At 41.3% G+C, this 17,863-nt stretch overlaps 1 protein-coding gene across 18 annotated transcripts in view; it reads left to right on the top strand.

Annotated features, from left to right (window-relative positions):
• The first annotated feature begins 325 nt into the window (after positions 1-325).
• GIT2 (GIT ArfGAP 2) overlaps positions 326-17,863 on the top strand; it is a 52,185-nt gene continuing 34,647 nt past the window's right edge. For 11 of the 18 annotated variants that reach the window (XR_010592934.1, XM_065568860.1, XM_042852388.2 and 8 more), the window contains exons 1-8: positions 1,679-1,865; positions 8,516-8,649; positions 11,002-11,114; positions 12,192-12,297; positions 12,718-12,804; positions 12,958-13,088; positions 14,142-14,236; positions 15,869-15,914. Coding sequence is in view for 16 of the 18 variants with exons in the window: in XM_065568860.1 (XP_065424932.1) it covers positions 1,814-1,865; positions 8,516-8,649; positions 11,002-11,114; positions 12,192-12,297; positions 12,718-12,804; positions 12,958-13,088; positions 14,142-14,236; positions 15,869-15,914 (764 nt within the window). In the remaining 2 variants the exon portion in view is untranslated. Of the gene's footprint in view, positions 778-1,678; positions 1,866-8,515; positions 8,650-11,001; positions 11,115-12,191; positions 12,298-12,717; positions 12,805-12,957; positions 13,089-14,141; positions 14,237-15,868; positions 15,915-17,863 lie in introns of those variants that run through there. The other 7 variants (XR_010592935.1, XM_065568864.1, XM_065568858.1 and 4 more) reach the window with 2 other exon arrangements.

The following is a 17,863-nucleotide window of genomic DNA, read 5'->3' as shown; positions in this document are numbered from 1 at the left end:
ACCACGTGGGCGGGAGCGACCCTTCCTAGTACTTCCGTGCAGCCGAGGTCGCCCTTTTGGCTGAGGGTAGCATCACGCACTGACTCCCAGGCCGCCATCTTGGGTTAGGGCAGTGTGATTCTCCCTCCAATCCGTTTCGTCTCGGCTGCCATCTTTGGTGAGGGCAGCAATGCTCTCCCATCTGCAGACACAAACCGTGCGTGACAGCAACTTCCTTTCTACCCGTCCTCCTCAGGTTGCCATCTTGGAAGAGGGCAGCTGGCCAGCCTGGTGCAGAGCAGTGGTTCAGACCATTGGCTGTGGTATTGTGTCTCCATCACTGGCCAGTGCCTTGTTGCTTCAGAGAAAAGTGAGGGTGCCCTTCATGGCCATCAGATACTTTACTATTAGGTGCTTTATATGTAAGATGGCAGTGGAGAATTTGCTGGATAAATGGGTGTGCTGTCTGGAGCCAGCTAGATAAATGGGCAAGTGGAGATAGCCTGATGGATAGATTAGTAAATATCTATAGATTGGGCAATGGGTAAGTAGGTAAGGAGTTAGATAGATGCCATAGGGTGAGACAGCTAATATATATCATATGGTCAGTTGTGCAGATTTGTACATTTGCCAGCAGACCTCTCCCTCCCCCCCATTCTAGCCCCCTATTAACTGGCTGCTAAGCTACAGCAAGAGGGTGGATCCTCTACTCTTCTCTCTACCTAGTGGTTACAAATGATCAGACAGATGACCCTCAAGGTGAAAGATGGCAGCATTGTTAACACTTATCGTTTTATGGTAAGTCTTACAATTTTTTTTTTTTTACTTTAAGGCCCAGCTCTTGAAAACAACTGAATACATGAGAATTCCAGCTGTCATTTTTAATAAGTTCGTTTTTAGCCCTCATGGTTAATGAGGAAAGCTTGAAATTGTGAGCCAAGTGAGCCCTAACAGCTTGAAAACCAGAAGACAAGCTAAAGTTGATTGCTAATTTTGGCATCCCATTATTTTTGGGGTCTAACATAATATTTGAACAGTTGGGCTTGGCACTGCTCTATAGACAAAGACAAGTTTATATAGTAATACATAAGTTATATAGCCCTGTCTGGGTTGATTTAGTTGGGGTTGGTCCTGCTTTGAGCAGGGGGTTGGACTAGATGACCTCCTGAGGTCTCTTCCAATCCTAATCTTCTATGATTCTATGGTAGAACCTCCCTACTTTGCTCTCCTCCTTTTTTACCAGGTGCTCCTGCTTATGGAGGTAGACAGAGCATCTCGGAGAGGGAAAAGGTTAGGGGGACTAGCTTGGCCTTGAGTCAGCCTTTTCCACCCACCAGTCTGGTCTCAGACCCCCACTCCCTTCCTGACTGCTATTATGGTGCCCCTGTGCCTTGGTGACAAGGGGCCTGTGGGATTTGCCCCTGTGCATGGTCAAATGCTGCTCTAAGAGCACACAGAGTTTCCTTGGGAACAGTGGATGCCTGGGTTATAATTTGCATCTCTAATGTTAAAGTAGACATGGGAAGGCTCTGAGGCTGGTCTGGTTCTGGGCCTGTTTCTGCCAGGAGCTAAAATGGTCTCCAAGCCCGTTCCAGCCCGAGCTATGCCAGGAATGAAGATGGCGGCCGCCGCCTAGGTGGGGGGGCCTCCCTGTCACGTGACAGTCTGCTGCCTGGCTTGGTGAATGGCGCTGGGGGCGTAGCGCGCGGCGCTGGCGTACGCCTGGGGCGGCCCCCTGCTGGCTGGCGGGGGCTCCTCAGTGGGACCCGTTCGAGCGGCAGGAAGACGCGGCCCCCGCCCGAGGCTGAGGCAGGCGCCCGCCGCCCGCGCCGACATGTCGAAGCGGCTGAGGAGCAGCGAGGTCTGCGCGGACTGCAGCGCTCAGGGTAGGAGCGGCCGGGGCTGGGCGGCCCCGAGGTGCCCCGTCCCTTGGGACTCTCGCGCCGGGGCCTTCCCCAAGGGAGCCCGGGGTTCTGGCCGAGCCCTGCCCGGGGGCCCGCGTTCGCCCCTCCCCCGGCCCCGCGCTGCACCTGGACCTAGGCCGAGCCCCCGGGGGGCTGCGTGGCCGGCGAGCCCTGCCCCAGGCACACACACACACCCCCCCCGGGCAGCCGGCGGCGGGCGCCTCGGGGGTGCGAGCGGAAAGAGCCGCCCTGGCTGCGAGCAGCAAACAGGAAGCCCGGTGCAGAAGTAGTGCAGGAGCTGGGCGGTGTGCGCTCCTCGCGAGTGACAGCGGCTGCCCTGGAGCAAAGAACCGAGCCTGGCCTGCATCTGCGGTGACAGGAGTGTCCTGGCCTGGGCGCCCCCGTTTCCGCTCCCCGGGGCCATCTGCAGCACCCTGGCATCCTCTCCGCCTCCAGCCACGAGCCATGCCACCTGCCCCTGTTTGAAAACCATTGTCGAGCCTGGCTGTCCTAGCACTGTGTCTGACAAAGGTGGCCAAGCATGGTCGCAGCTAGTCTGGTTTGTTGTTCTAGTGTGGACATGGGCTTTTGAAATACCTTTAGGGTATTCTGGGCAGGGTCTGTCTCTTCCAGTTTATAGAGCGTCGGGCACAATAATTGGAGCCTCTGAGCACTGTTGGAATATAAATATAGACTAACAAACAAAAGAGGGTTTCTAGGATGGTTTCTGATCACTCATCTGTATACTGAAAATGGTTTTAAACAGTTTCTAGTTTGGGCAAGGGCCATCTGGCCAAATCACAAAACTAGAAATCAGTGGATGTGGGTTCTGCTAGCTCGATCAGTGTGTGTCACTTCCCCTCTCTGTGCCCCTGTGAAATGGAAATAATAATACTTTTCTACCTCTTGAGTATTGATGGGCTTAACTCACCGGGGTTTGCAATGAGTTTTAATTTGTTGGATGAATGGATGGTATGGTAGAAGTGCAAAGTAGTAGTGTTATTCTGGCACTATGTCACCCAGACTTGAGAGAAACATAAACTAGTTATTCACTTACCAATAAAAATAAAAACTAAGAGCAATTGACGTTGCAATTGTAGAACAGGGAAGCCACCTTTCCAGAATGTGGACTTAAAAGTCCCAAACTGAAATGTTAGAAAACTAGTTTCTGAGTTAAGGACTCCTGTTTATGTCACCATGTACTACTATTACTAGGTAAAAACAAATTGTTTTCTTTAAATTAAGTTGTTGCTCCTGTCTCGTTTCTTGCCATTTCAGTTCCCCAGTTATGCTCTAGAGCAAGAATTACAGCTTTAAAATGATGCTTTGGTAAAGTTTCTTAATCTTGAGGAACCATCTCTAGAAACAAGTGGTTGTAGCTCATTCAGCCACTGAAATTTCCAAACAAGGAAATGAAAGGGCATATTGGACTACCAACTTGTTAGCCATGGGAAGCTGTTTGGGTGTGTGCTTGGGGGAGCTGTTTAAATATCAGTACTATTGTAGTCATTCACAACTTCAGTTTACTATCAATTTCAAGTTTGAAACATGAGCTGTACAATGATATCAACATAATTTAAAAAACGTTATGGTGGCTCAGCTACTAACATTTAGATTGTAAATTCTTTGAGACAAGGACTGTCTCCTTTTTTGCATGTTTTTAGATTTTTAGCTGCAGTGATTTAATTAAGTTTGTGGGGGGCAAGGTTGTAGCAGCCAAGGTCAGAGAGAAAGAACTTGTAGGTAATCAAGATAAGATGAAGGTCTGAATGAAAATTATTGTGTTGTGGACAAAGAGGAAAGGCCGGAGGGAGGGAGAGAGAGTGTGTGTGTGTATATGAATCAGCAAGATTTAGGCATGGTCTGGATGTGTGGGTTTAGAAAGAGGGCTGAATCAAAGATGACACCCAGATTATAGGCTGGAGAAACTAGAAGGATGGTGGTGGTGTCCCTGGTAATGGACAGCTGAGGGGAAAAGGGTGGCCTTTCAAGGCAGGGAGTGCGTGAAGGGAAAAATGAAGTGTATGTGTGCGCGGGGGGAACGACTTTAAGGGTCTAGAATAGTGGTTCCCAAACTTTAGCAACCTGCGAACCCCTTTCATGAAAATATCAAATCTCGTGACCTCCCCTCTTCCACCCCTTCCCTCCCGCAAAATATTTCCAGGGATTTTCTCCTCTTTGCCTGAGTATAAATTATAGAAGCAGTGATCTTGGAAATAATTTGTTTTTTATGACATGCTTATTACACACTATTTATCATTACATTATTATTTATCATTACATTATTAATTTTATTACATTATGAAAACGGCAACACTCTTCCAAGATTTCATTTTTGTAGCTTATATCACTTTGATTAAGCCTCCTACATGTTTCGTCCAGGAGTACCAGACATGAAAGAGCATGAAGGTATTTTAAGAAGCCAACTCAGTAAAGAGTTCCTCCCACAAGCATTCGGGTCTTGAGCAGTCCAGGCAAACAACACACGACTGCAACAAAGCTTAAACGTGTTCTGCCAGGAAGTCATGGTCACAGGACTCGGCCTGCTGGCCCCCGTGTCCGGAGTCCCTAGGGATTGTTCTGCACACCATTACAGAATTTTTTTCTGAGAACCTCAGTTTGGGAACCACTGATCTAGAATGAAACTTCTGAGTCTGCGAAGTTACACCTTACTCATCTCACAGTTTTAGGTATCAAGTTTAAAAAATAAAATGTCTAACATAGAATTTGCAGGAAAAACATTTAGTGAGATAAATCTTGTAAATTGGCATACTTATATAATGTAAAGAATTTGTTGCATTGCTAATTCCATGAGTGAACCTTCATTTAAGGAGACAGTCTAGATACATTACTCTTTTAAATATGTTTCCATACATATGTTTATAATCCAACAGAATATTAAAATGGGAGAATTTAAAAATTGATTTATTTTTTGTTTGCTGTTCCTTTTTATACTTTCTTCTGCTTAGATCAGGGGTTCTCAAACTGGGGGTCGGGACCCCTCACAAGGTCATTACATGGGGGGTCGCTAGCTGTCAACCTCCACCCCAAACCCCGCTTGCCTCCAGCGTTTATAATGGTGCTAAATATATTAAAAAGTGTGTTTAATTTATTAGGGGGCTCACACTCAGACTTGTGATGTGAAAGGGGTCGCCAGTAAAAAAAAAAAGTTTGAGACCCACTGGCTTAGATGTTTATTAAAGACTATTTCATAATCAGTTTCACTTCCTGACAATCCAGTCAGTGTATTATGGGTATGCCAAGCCATAGCAGTTTTGCCAAAGCATAAGCAAGAAGCATAATCCTGTGGGATTTGTTGAATGTGGGTACAGTTTTCCAAGGATAGGGCTTCAGTGTGTTCAGGAGTTTATCATCCATGTCCATTCATTATGCCTGTACTGCAGAGATTGGATGAGAAATTGAATCATAGAATCGTGGGACTGTAAGGGACCTCAAGAGGTTATCTAGTCCAGTCCCCTGCACTCATGACAGGACTAAGTATTATATAAACTATCCATGACAGACAGGCATTTGTCTAAGCTGCTCTTAAAAAATCTTCAGTGATAGAGATTCCACAACCTCTCCAGGCAATTTATTCTAATCCAGTGATTAGAAATAGTGCAGGGCAATGTTTTAATTTGTTGATGAGGTTTGTAAAACCTAAAATATAGCATTAAACTATGATGGATGTACAGTATTTAAAATGTTACCATTTCTATCAATACTATCACTCTAACAGGGAGTGCCTCTAAAATGTTACACATTTTAAGGGTGTGCACTCTACTTGACAGTGTCCCTTTACATGCTTGTTTTATATCTGTGTGTGTGATCTAGAATTTTGAAGGCTGTGTTCAGAGAAGAATTCTGCTTCATCAAGTCAGATTAAAATAACATTGAAGTATTAGCTTTTAGCATAAGATTGTTCATAATGTACCATACTACTGTTAAGTTTAGAAATCGCAACAAATTTGTTGTGCTGCCTTGAAATATGTTAATTTCTACAAATTCAGATCTCTTGGTCTCTTATAGCACAAGACTCTTGATTTGTAAACTGAATAAAGCAATTTTGTAGGTAGATTTAAACATTAAACAAGCATCAGAGTTAAAGAATCTGACAGATGTTGTTGTTCTAACATTACTTTCATTTTACAAAAAGAACAGGAGTACTTGTGGCACCTTAGAGACTAACACATTTTTTAGAGCATAAGCGTTCGTGGGCTACAGCCCACTTCTTCGGATGCATATAGAATGGAACATATATTGAGGAGATATATATACACATACAGAGAGCATGAACAGGTGGGAGTTGCCTTACCAACTCTGAGAGGCCAATTAAGTAAGAGAAAAAAATCTTTTGAAGTGATAATCAAGATAGCCCAGTACAGACAGTTTGATAAGTGTGAGAATACTTACAAGGGGAGATAGATTCAATGTTTGTAATGGCTCAGCCATTCCCAGTCCTTATTCAAGCCTAAGTTGATTGTATCTAGTTTGCATATCAATTCCAGCTCAGCACTGTCTCGTTTGAGTCTGTTTTTGAAGTTTTTCTGTTGTAAAATAGCCACCTGCAGATCTGTCATTGAATGACCAGACAGGTTAAAGTGTTCTCCCACTGGTTTTTGAGTATTCTGATTCCCGATGTCAGATTTATGTCCATTAATACTATCCTGCTGCTTCCTCCCCAAACACTTTACCAAAACAACCATTTTCTGTTAGTCCATGTTGATAACTCTAATTTAGACCCTTAGCATCTCATGGCTTAATGATTATGTCCACCTTCTCTCTGGACTCTAACACTTAGTAGGAGCTAAGAACATCATCTTGGCCCATCACTTTGATTGTGTCAATCCCCTGTGAATCCTTCCATTGACTCTCCTGTTTTCCACTGTATCACATTTTAACTCTGTTCTTATCACATCACTCCCTACACTCTGCCAATGACTCAAGGCCTTAAATGCTTATTTGTCATCTTCTGCCACCAGCTTCTGCGTGCTTTTTTCCATGCTGCTCCTCATGCATAGAATGCCCTCTCTGAACTATTCAGGGAAGCTACTATCTTCTCAGTATCATTACTCTTGTACTCTCCCCTCTTGTTACTTCCACTTGCAATATTTTGTTTCAAGTCAGATTGCAGGCTCTTTGGGGCAGGGACTGTCTCCTGCTGTATGTTTTTTACAGTGCCTGAAATTGATTGTGACCTTTGGGTGCAACAGCAATAAGAATAGTTACTATAGTCAGCAAGCAGAATGCACGTGGTCTTTGTACAGTAAACTATGCCCGGTTAAAAATGATCTCCATTACACAGCTATTCTAACATCTGTCTAAGATGCGATGTGGGTATATTTTGTTTAGTGTGTATACTGCTTTGACGTGTCCACATACGAAATACTCTATCAGTATAAGCTGTAGTGATGTTCAGATAAGGATAGGTATCTTGTAGGAATCTACATACTCATATTTACTTCTCTGTAAACTGTTTAAATTTTATAGCCCTTGCTATTTTGAACAAAAACTTGTTTCTGTATAGTTGATAGAATATTAATTCTCTGAAAGCTGACCAGGTTCTGGTTGTCCACTTGCTGGTTTTTGGTCTTTTGAAACTTCGTACTATCTGAAACAGAGCCTTAAATACTTGGGTCTGAAAATCCTTGGAAATATCAGTACAGTAGCCAAGCTTAAATTCAAAAAGAATCTTGCTTTTTGTCTAAAACAAAACTTTATATAAACATAATAAACAAAGGAGGGCTTGTACATTTTGGAAGCTTCTAATGTATCTGAAGAGAGGAGAAACATTTGGAATTGAAATGTTCTGTTTAGATATTCAGTACTTAAAAATATATTGCCGTTTCTGCAGATTTATGTTGAAGTGAATGCTGGCATCAAAAAGCTTAGTTTGTTAATTAGTTCTAATGATATTGAATGCTCCTGTAAATTAACTGGCATGAATTAGCTAAATAACACAGGTCATCATAATACTACCTTCTTTTTGAGTTTTGTTCCTGACCAAATGGATTTACTGTGAAGACAAACACCTTGTTTAAACATCACAATCTTGAAAAGGTGGTGTAAGTGAAGAATCCCATTGGCACATGTCCTGGGGGGTAGCCTTTCTTTAAAACTTGACACCACTTTATTTTTAGTGGGTGAAACTAGCTAAACTGTAAATAATTGTGTTGGTGTTACTAAACTTATCTTGCTTGCACTACCACTAAAAGGAAACAGCATCTCTGACCTCAGGCTAAATTGCAGCTTTTGTTTCATGTGATCCTAAAGATGCTATATAAAATACATCATACACTTCAAAAGGGTGATATGTACATTCAGTAAAAAAGAAAGTGTGTATTTCCCATTCCCGCTAACCTTTGTGTGTTTGTCTGTTAGTTTGGGAGTCCTTCAGGGCAGGGACCATTGTTTCTTGTCTGACTTGATCTGAGTCCCAGTCCAGTGTCTAACCACAAGACCCATATTTCCCCCAACATCTTTAGGCCCAGGGAGTCTGTGATTTTCCCAAGTTCATATAGCAAGTAAGCGATGGTAGGAATAGAACCCGTTACACCTGATTCCCAGTCTTGTGCTCTAACCACTGGCCCACAGTGTTGCCCATATTATAATAATATGCTTCTCTTTTCCAGACCCCTGTTGGGCATCAGTAAACAGGGGAATTCTGATTTGTGATGAATGCTGTAGTGTTCATCGGAGTCTAGGACGTCATATCTCTCAAGTGAGGCATCTTAAACACACACCATGGCCTCCAACGTTGCTTCAGGTAAAAGCTGAGGATTGCTTTCTGATGAGAGTCAGAAAATGCAGTTCTTAGAGAACTCTAATTACTAAACTTTCTGGTGGGGAGGGTCGCTTCATTAAGCTCTTTTTTAAAATAGGTTTCTTGGTTTCTGTTACATTGCTGTAATAGATAATAAAAGTCAGTGTTACCTCCACATTTTAAACTTACTGTTAGGGCAAATTCAGAGCCTGGGGTATAGTTAAAATTTCCTTGGTTTTGAGAGTTAACTTTTGTCTGTCTGTCCAACCGGAGTACTGCAGCACATCCACTTCTACTCAACTGGTCAGGTTGTAACAAGCCTTTTTCCCCCCCAGAGCTACAGATGAGGTCTGTTGCTGTGGCTATTTAGGAGAACCTAATTCTAAGCGCCTGCCCTTTCTGCTTTCATTTCTTCTTTCTCACATGTTCTCTATTTTGGGAAGCCTAAAAGATCCTTTGGTAGCTACTTTAATGAAGCCTTCTTGAAAAGTTGCTTTGCTCTTTCAAAGTTTAAATTTACTTGAGGGTATGTCTGCGCTATAGAGACTGTACCAGCATAGCTACATCAACACAGCTATGCTGGCATATCCCGGGATTGTAGATGTAGCCTACACTGGTGGAAGGGATTTTTTCCACTGATATAGGAACAACCCCTTCCTGAACAGTAGTAGTATGTGTCTACACTGGGGGCTATATCGGCATAGCTTTTATAGCTACGTCATTCAGCTTTTCACACCCTGACCCACGTAGCTATGTCGACCAAACTTTTAAGTTCAGACCAAGCAGTAGTGTTTGTGGGTGAGAGTTTGTGGACCATCTGCACTTGCAGCAATAATAATTTGACTGACATCTGCAGGCCAGTTAACAATGAGTAAAAATTGCATGATTTTCCATTTCTTTGCATTTTGCATATTGTAGCAGTTTTAGGTCAGAATATATACTGGCATGGACACTGATTGTCAGATGCGTATACAAATATGTGCCTGTGAACATTTATTCCCAAAACAAAGGCTTTCTCCTAGTTAATTTAAAGGAGCTATCCTTGCTCAGTATAGGAATCTGGTATACACACGAATAGATCTGACATTCCATTTAGGACACAGAAACATGCAAATGTGTTGCCATTCTCATTTACCTCCATGTGAGCCTGTCCTTTTTTTTTTTATAATAAAAATTATAAAAAAAGATTATAATAAAAAAAAAAAAACACAAACCAAAGGCTTCTAGATTAATAACTTAAAAAGTGAGATGTTACTTTGTAGCATGTCTGGATTCCAACACTTTCACTATGTAAATGTGTATGAAATTAAAATAAAAGTGAGGGTTAGGTTAAGATTCAGGCAAATTATATTTTATTTTAAAAATAAGTTTAGATTGTATGTGTCTGATTTGTCTCCCTTTCCCCACCCCAAAATGCACACTGCCTCTCTGCTCTGTGCTCTGGTGCTACTTTCTAAGTACAGAAGACAGCAGTCTTCTCTAGACAGGCAGCTGCTGCTTTTAGCAGCAGAAGCCTCCACAGCTGGGGAGAAACCATGCCATATGTCTCACCTCCACACCCTAAAAAAGATCACTCCCAGCCAAAGTGGGGAGAAGCCACCCATGCTTTCAGTTCCTATGCAACAGGGAGGTCTGAGGAAACAACCAGTTGCCTCTTAACCTATATCCCTACAGCAAAACAAAGAACCTGTGGGGAAAAGAGGCAAGTGGATAATGTTCCAGTTAATGGAATGTAACTGGTTGACTGATCTCCTCAGGAATTCTGCCCATCTCTCCTTCATGGCTGAGTTTGGGTCTCTTTGGGAGAACAAAGTCTTCGGTCCCCAGATGCAAAGCAGTGGATCTGCTTATACTGATGCAATTTAAAGCAGCATTAGGTGTCTGCCTTCAGGTAAATGCTGCCTTCCCTGCTTGCAATATAATCTGTGAAACTACTTATTTTTAAGGCCCATCCCAAGATATTCCAGGTGCCATACAACAATAAAATGAATAGAATAGGTAAACATACATGATGAACCTCTTCTTGAACTCAAATTGAGGGGGAGGCTCTTCCTGAAAACAAGAAGAGCTGCAGCAAGCTTACCTGGGCTTTGAGACACGTACAATCTAAAATTGATAATGGAAAGTATAGACAAAAGCACATCACCCTAACCTGCTCTCTTTTTAACCAAATAAGGTTTGACATCAGCTGCCTTTTAATATTAATAAAAAAGTCCAAAAATATCCTCTTCCTTGGCAACTTTCTGGAGTAGCGCAAAAATGCTCTCCACTTGGGAAATACCATCTGTGAGCTGCTCTGCCTGTGCAGGTAATAGTAAAATACTTAATGCCTGTTGCACACATTTTGGGTTTCAGATGGTTGAAACACTGTATAATAATGGTGCTAATTCCATATGGGAACATTCTTTGCTGGACCCTGCATCTGTTATGAGCGGAAGGCGCAAAGCTAACCCACAGGATAAAGTGCAGTAAGTAGAATGTTTATAAAATTCTGTGTGTCTCCAGGAGCCCCTTTGTAAAAATGTACCTATTTTGACTAGTTGTGAGAAGGGCAGCAACAGATGAGTAAAAACCTGATCTTGTATCAAGTCTTATCAAGGCCATTGAAGAGTATTGCTGATGTGAATAAATCTGAGAAAATCCAGTCTCCTTTATTCACTGACTTAACCCCTGATCTGTGCTCACAGCAGAGGAGATGTTAAATATTCTCTGAAGTATCCTTGAAGATCACTAAAGTTTGGGTTTCAAAGACTATGCTGAAATGAGTGAAGAGGTCTTTTCATTCTCTTGCATCATGTGCATCAATAGTATTAATGTATCATCTGTGGTCTCAATTGTTGGAGATTGGGTTTTTTTAATCTTCTCTTCTATGCCTCAAATGTCATCTTTTCCATTACTGTATCAATGTTTTCTTTCAGAAACTCAGCTAATTAGTTTTAAAAACCGAGTTTCGTATCTGACTTTGTATATTAGTTTAAGATGTTGATCCTGAGAGGTGCTAAGCACCAGCAGTTTTCAGTGAAATCAATAGAAGTGGAGGGTTTGATAACATTTCAGGACAGGCCTTAAGCTTGTAAGCAAGATAACTGAAAATAGTGAAGTAACTTTATTACTTTTAGAGTTGGTCAGAAATTGTCACCAAAAATCTCAATTTTTGCCAGAATTCTAAGGGTTATTGTCTGAAAACAAGCATTTTCAGTTTTTCTACGAACCCCAGCCCTCGTCCCCCAAACAATTTTGTTGTTGAAGAAAATAACATTTTCATTTTTATCAAAAATTTTCACTGGAAGGGGGAGATAATTTCACTACTAGCTCTAATTATTTTGACACTACTTTCAATAACAATACCCTTCAATAGGGAATTAAAATCTGGATTGAATTATGTACCGGATGAAAATATTTCCTAGTGTCTTACTCTGTCATTTGCTCTGTGCAAAAATCAAATCTATTGGCATTCAGTATTGAAATATGCTATGTACTTTAATTTTATTTATAAAAAGCCAACATTTATTTTGCAACTCCTTTGCTTTGATTTCTTCTTACAGTCCCAACAAAGCAGAATTCATTAGAGCTAAATATCAAATGTTAGCATTTGTTCATCGCTTGCCGTGCCGAGAAGACGACAGTGTTACTGCCAAGGACCTCAGTAAGGTAAGTTTTGCTTTCTTGCAGTTTGTGGACTGGAACAAAACAGCTTGCAGTTGTCACAAGATACTGTAAGACTGATACCTGAGTAGACTTGAATTACTCTGATCTTAATATGAAAGATAACTAGTATCTCCATGGTACTGCACTTTTGTGTATACAAATGTATTAAGCATTCAAACTTAACCTTGAAGGGAAATATTTTTCAACAGTGTCTGATTGGCACTAACAAAAGTTATATATGGATGTTAGAGAACCCCAGGCCTCAAGTTAACTGACCCACCTTACTAGAACCTGTTGGAAAGTAAAATATTCCATGGCTATATGGCTAGTTTTTTTAATATCTGTTCCTAATACAGTGAAGATGACTGACTCATTGTTCTTGTATATCCAGATTTTTAACAGACAGTCCTTTTTGTTTTTCAGCAACTCCATTCCAGTGTGAGGACAGGGAATCTGGAGACGTGCTTGAGATTACTCTCTCTAGGAGCTCAGGCCAACTTTTTTCATCCTGTATGAAAACCTTTTTTATTAGCTTGGTGTTAGATCAATTCTTAGTCTGTCATTATATTTATGTTGGTTTCAGCTGACATACATTTTATATCAGTCACGTATTCAGACCTGCTGATTGAACATAAGCATGTGTGGTTTTTAATGACTTTTTAGGAGAAAGGAAACACCCCGCTTCATGTTGCTGCCAAAGCAGGACAGATTTTACAGGCAGAGTTGTTGGCAGTCTATGGTGCTGACCCTGGCACACAAGACTCCAGTGGAAAAACTCCAGTTGACTATGCAAGGTAAATGGCTTTAATGTTTTGATTTTTTTAGTCTTGATTTAAAAACAAAACAAAACAAAAAGGGTAAATTATCACCTCTCCCAGGTTCTCTGGGTATCCTGACAGACATTTAATTTCACAATTAAACCTCAAATGAGAGCTTTTCCCAGGATAAAGTAAATGCACACAGAACAAATAATATATCTCCAGTCTTCAACCTAAGAGAACAGATTGCCCGTGCAGGGTCTCAGAAGGGCTTTGCCCTACCAGCTAAATGGCTCTCTAGTACTGGTGGGGACTGAATTCCGAATTCCCTAGCAAAGAACACACTGCAGGCAGCTTCCTCTCTTTTGCATCAAGGGAGCTCCAGCGGCATGAGTGCCTGTATGATTTCAAGTGCAGCAATATGGCACAGGAAGATGCACATCTAAGTAACCAGATCTCAAATAATATGTTATTTATTTGTATTACTGTAGCAAAACTTAACATGCATTGTGTGTATAAAATTACAGACAAGCTACCAAGCTAAGGCTGTATTCCAAACAATTCCAGTAGCAGCAAGATTCAGAAGTCGTGTAGTCTCAGTGCTTGGGTTTATTTATTGGTTTGGAAATGGTATATAAGGAGACACCGAGGACAGAACAAGTCTTCCATTGGAATCGGATACCATGTACCAGAGTTGTTGCCACAGCTGTTATTCCAATGCTAAACTGGACACGGTTGGTTTACCATCTCAAAAACTGCTCAGAAAAGACTATTCTGCCTGTTTTGGATAAATTGTTAATCAGCTTCTCTAGCAGGTAGATAAGCAAAGCTATTCCAGAATACTCAGCAACTCATTTTGAACAGATCAGAAAAGTCTAATTTCCTTTTAGTATTTACTTCTGAAGATTCTCTTGTGATTCTGACACCCTTTGGAAAAATCTCAAACACATTCTAAATTGAAAATGTAGTAGTGATCTGATGTTGTATTCATGATGCTAAATTTAATCTTTTCAGATCAATTTTTGAACCTTTACATTTTATAGCTAGTGAATCATAAATGAATGCCATTTTCTGTTTTATGTCTAATAGACAAGGAGGGCACCATGAATTGGCAGAGCGCCTTGTAGAAATACAGTATGAACTTACTGACAGACTGGCATTCTATCTCTGTGGCAGGAAACCAGGTGAGTACAAAAAAACTATCCCAAAAAAGTGTTATTTTTCAAATAGTGATTATTTGAATATACAAACTAAAAAGAATATGACACCCATGTCATTGATGTTAAAACTAGCCCCATGAGATCATTTATAAAAATTCTCAAGTCTGTTAAAAATAGGCATGAAATCATAGAACAGCAAAGGAAATGTTAGTGGCTTAAATCAGAGATGGTACAATTAAAATTTGAATTACATTTTTGGGTGTTGCTAGACATAATGGTAAACTAAAATCCCCTTTTTGTTGTAACACAACATGCATTCTGTCTCCAATACCCCATGCTCTGACTGGTAGGGTTATAGGGGTCACAACGTACTGGGTGATTAAGTGACAGAATCTGCTTAAGAGCTACTGAAGGCTACAAAAGAAACTATCATGGAGTGAGATGCAGCATGTTCCCACAGCTGGGTAAGAGACAGGAGACTTAGTAGGAATAAATGGTCAGTTTTTATCTTGGCAAGAGGTTACAAGGGTGTCTCCCAGTTCTGTGCTGGGTCCAGTGGTGTTCAATATATTAACAATCTGGATAAGTGGGTGAACTGTGAGGTAGCAAAATTTTCAGATGACACACAGTTATTTAGGTTAGTCAAGTCCAGAAAGAACTAAAGAACTTCAGAAGGCCCAACCAATCTACGTGAATGGGCAACACACTGGCAAGTAAAGCTCAATATTGATGAACGCAAAATAATGCACATTGGAATGAAAACGTTAAACTACTCATATGCCTTTCACAGCTCTAAATTAACTATCAACTCAGGAAAGGGACCTGAATGTCATTGTAGACAGCTCAATGAAGACCTCAGCTCAACATGTGGTCAAAAAATGTGATCTAAGGATACATAAGGAATGGGATGGAGAATAACATGGAAAATATAATGCCATTATATAAATAAATGGTGTGCCTCACCTATATTCTGTAGTACTGGTCACCCCATCTCAAAATAGATGCTGCAGGATTAGAGGGTGCTCAGAGAACGGTTACAAATTATTAGGGGCAAAGAAAAAATCATAGAGAGAGATTGGGATTGTTTACTTTAGAAAGGAGATGAATAAGGGGAGACATGATGCAAGTATATAAAATAATGAATGGTCTGAAGAAGGTAGATTTTGAGCTTCTATTCTCTGTGTCTCACGATCCAAAAGCAAGGGGACGTTTAGTGAAATCAAAATGTGGCAAAAGGAAATACTTTTTCAAACAACACATAATTAAACTATAGAACTTCTTGTCACAGGATGTCATTGAGGTCCAAGTCTTAGTATATTTCACAAAAGGATTGGATATTGACATGGATAACCAGACTATCCAACATTGTTAGTTAATGTTAACAAATTTTGGAAGAAGCCTTATGCTTCAGGGCTTTAGACACTCTAACTGTTGGGGATTAGGAGGAAACCTAATGTGGGAGGCCAGTCATCCTGCATCTGCTAAATGCAGACTCCCTTTCTGCAGGTTGCAGAGCTAAGATCTGTGACTTTAAATAGTCTAGTAGTAAAACAAATATATTATATAGTCTAATAAAACTGAGAAATGTAGGCCAGTAACAGTGGTTGTTTGAAACACATCCTAAGTATTTTAACATTTAGCTTAACTCAATTTCAGATCACAACAATGGACAACACTTTATTATACCTCAAATGGCAGACAGGTAAGACTGCTGATTGAATAGCATGTATTTGAAAAAATATCAAATAATAATTGGTACTTTAAATTTTTGAATTTTCTATTGAAATATCTTTCAACTCTCGTCACTACACTGTGTTTATTCCTTTTTTGACACGTTTGGTCCATCATATGAGCTTTTCTGCTTTAGTACTTTAGAATCTGAGGAAAACTAGAAAAGTAAAAGGGTGTGAAATTTATCAGTTAGGTATGTGAAAGAAAATGCACAAGTAGTGTTGGAAAGCAAACTTGATTGATAATATCAATAATTGCTCTTGAACTTGTATCCTGATACAGCACTGTAAGACTTACATTTGCAGGAAAATGGTGTCTTTACTAGTAAACTTTTTGTAGTGTTGGCTGTGCAAGTGATAAGAACTTAGGAATGTAAAGGTCATGTTTATTTAAAAGAAATATAAAGAGTTAACATATCATAACAAAGTCCATATATTTTTCTTTTATTGCTGTGCAATTGGAAATAAGACGGCTGTAAGTAAACAGACTTCAGTTTTTTTGCAAACACACTAATGAATGTAACAAAGTTGCTTTAAAAAATTTTTAATTAAAACCAGTTAATCTTCAGTTAGATATACAGGTGATGAGTATAGTTTTGTACAATACTTTATGGTGCAGTAGGGTCTTTTTCCATTAGTAGTAATACTTAACTCTTATGTAGGACTCCTCATCCGTAGCTCTCCAAGCACTTTACAGAGCCAGGTGAGTTTCTGCAGCCCAGAATCTCACATTCTGGACATCTGGGCTGCTTTGCTGTCTCTGCAGCTCACTGAGGCGGAGTTTTGGAGCTGAGTGGTCAGGCTACACCCCCTCAGTTCTTGTTAGCTTCCTTTCTCTGTCTCCATGGCAGCATGCGTACGGTTCTTACAGCTCCTGCCTTCACATCTGCCTAAGGGGAACTTTTTTTTTTTTGACACAATCTGGCACAGTGGTGAGCAGTAATTTCTCTCTCTTTTCCCCCCTCCCCTGCCTCTGAGCCAGTCTTTTAGCCAGGTGTTGGAATGCCTCCAGAGCCTCAGAGGCAGTACCTGTCTGCTTCCTCCTCTGAACCTTTGAGGTATGGCAGAGCAGCCTGAAAAACACCAAATGAAATCCGAAAGGTGCTCCATCTGTGATACTGTCCTCCAAGGCTCGACAAACATTGAGTTGTGCCCAGCCTACCTCCGGTCTTCCTTCCTTCCTTCCCTCCCTAATGTTAGGTCCCGGGGCATGTGGGATCCCCTGCTCACTGGAGCAGCTGCAACTACAACCTTGGAAAAATGGACCAGGAGTCTATGTGCAGAACAGGGAGAGACTCCATGGACAAGGAGGAGCCTAGTCAGCCAACTCAGGGAGTAAGTTCCAAAGGACCTCTGGAGAACAAAGGGCAGGCTTGTGGGGGTCACAGATCTCCCTTTCCCCTGTCCGCCCCAGTCCTAAAAGGGTCCTGAGCACCATGGGAAAAGGAATAGGGCTCATAAACACCATCCCTCCTTTCCAATTCAGGTTGTCCTCGGGTCTTTACGAAGATGTGGGTGGTAGTCACAGCCAGGTTCAGGTCACAAGAGATCCACCTGTACCCCTTCCTGGATGCCATCTTTAATTAGAGCTCCATCCCCAGCACACAGAGCTACATCCCTGGCCTTGAATGTCCTGCAGGTGCATGGTTTTATCGACATCAAAAAAACAACCACCCTCTTTGATTGCATCCAATCAAATAACTCACTTGGGTGGGGACATAGAGGCCTCGGTAGCAAAGATATCTCCATCTCTAGAGAGATTCCAGAAAATTCAAGATCTCCTCTCATTGTTTTGGAGCTGCCGTAGGCCCTGATTGCACTGAGTCTTCAACTGCTAGGCCTCCTAGTGTTGTGCATAGGGATCACTCCATGGGTGCAATCACATATCCAGTGACTTCAAGGCTTCATCTTAAAGATATGA

The sequence above is a fragment of the Chrysemys picta genome, chromosome 15 (genome assembly GCF_011386835.1).
Source record: "Chrysemys picta bellii isolate R12L10 chromosome 15, ASM1138683v2, whole genome shotgun sequence".
Lineage (NCBI taxonomy): Eukaryota > Metazoa > Chordata > Testudines > Emydidae > Chrysemys > Chrysemys picta.
This window is presented reverse-complemented; position numbering and strand designations above follow the sequence as displayed.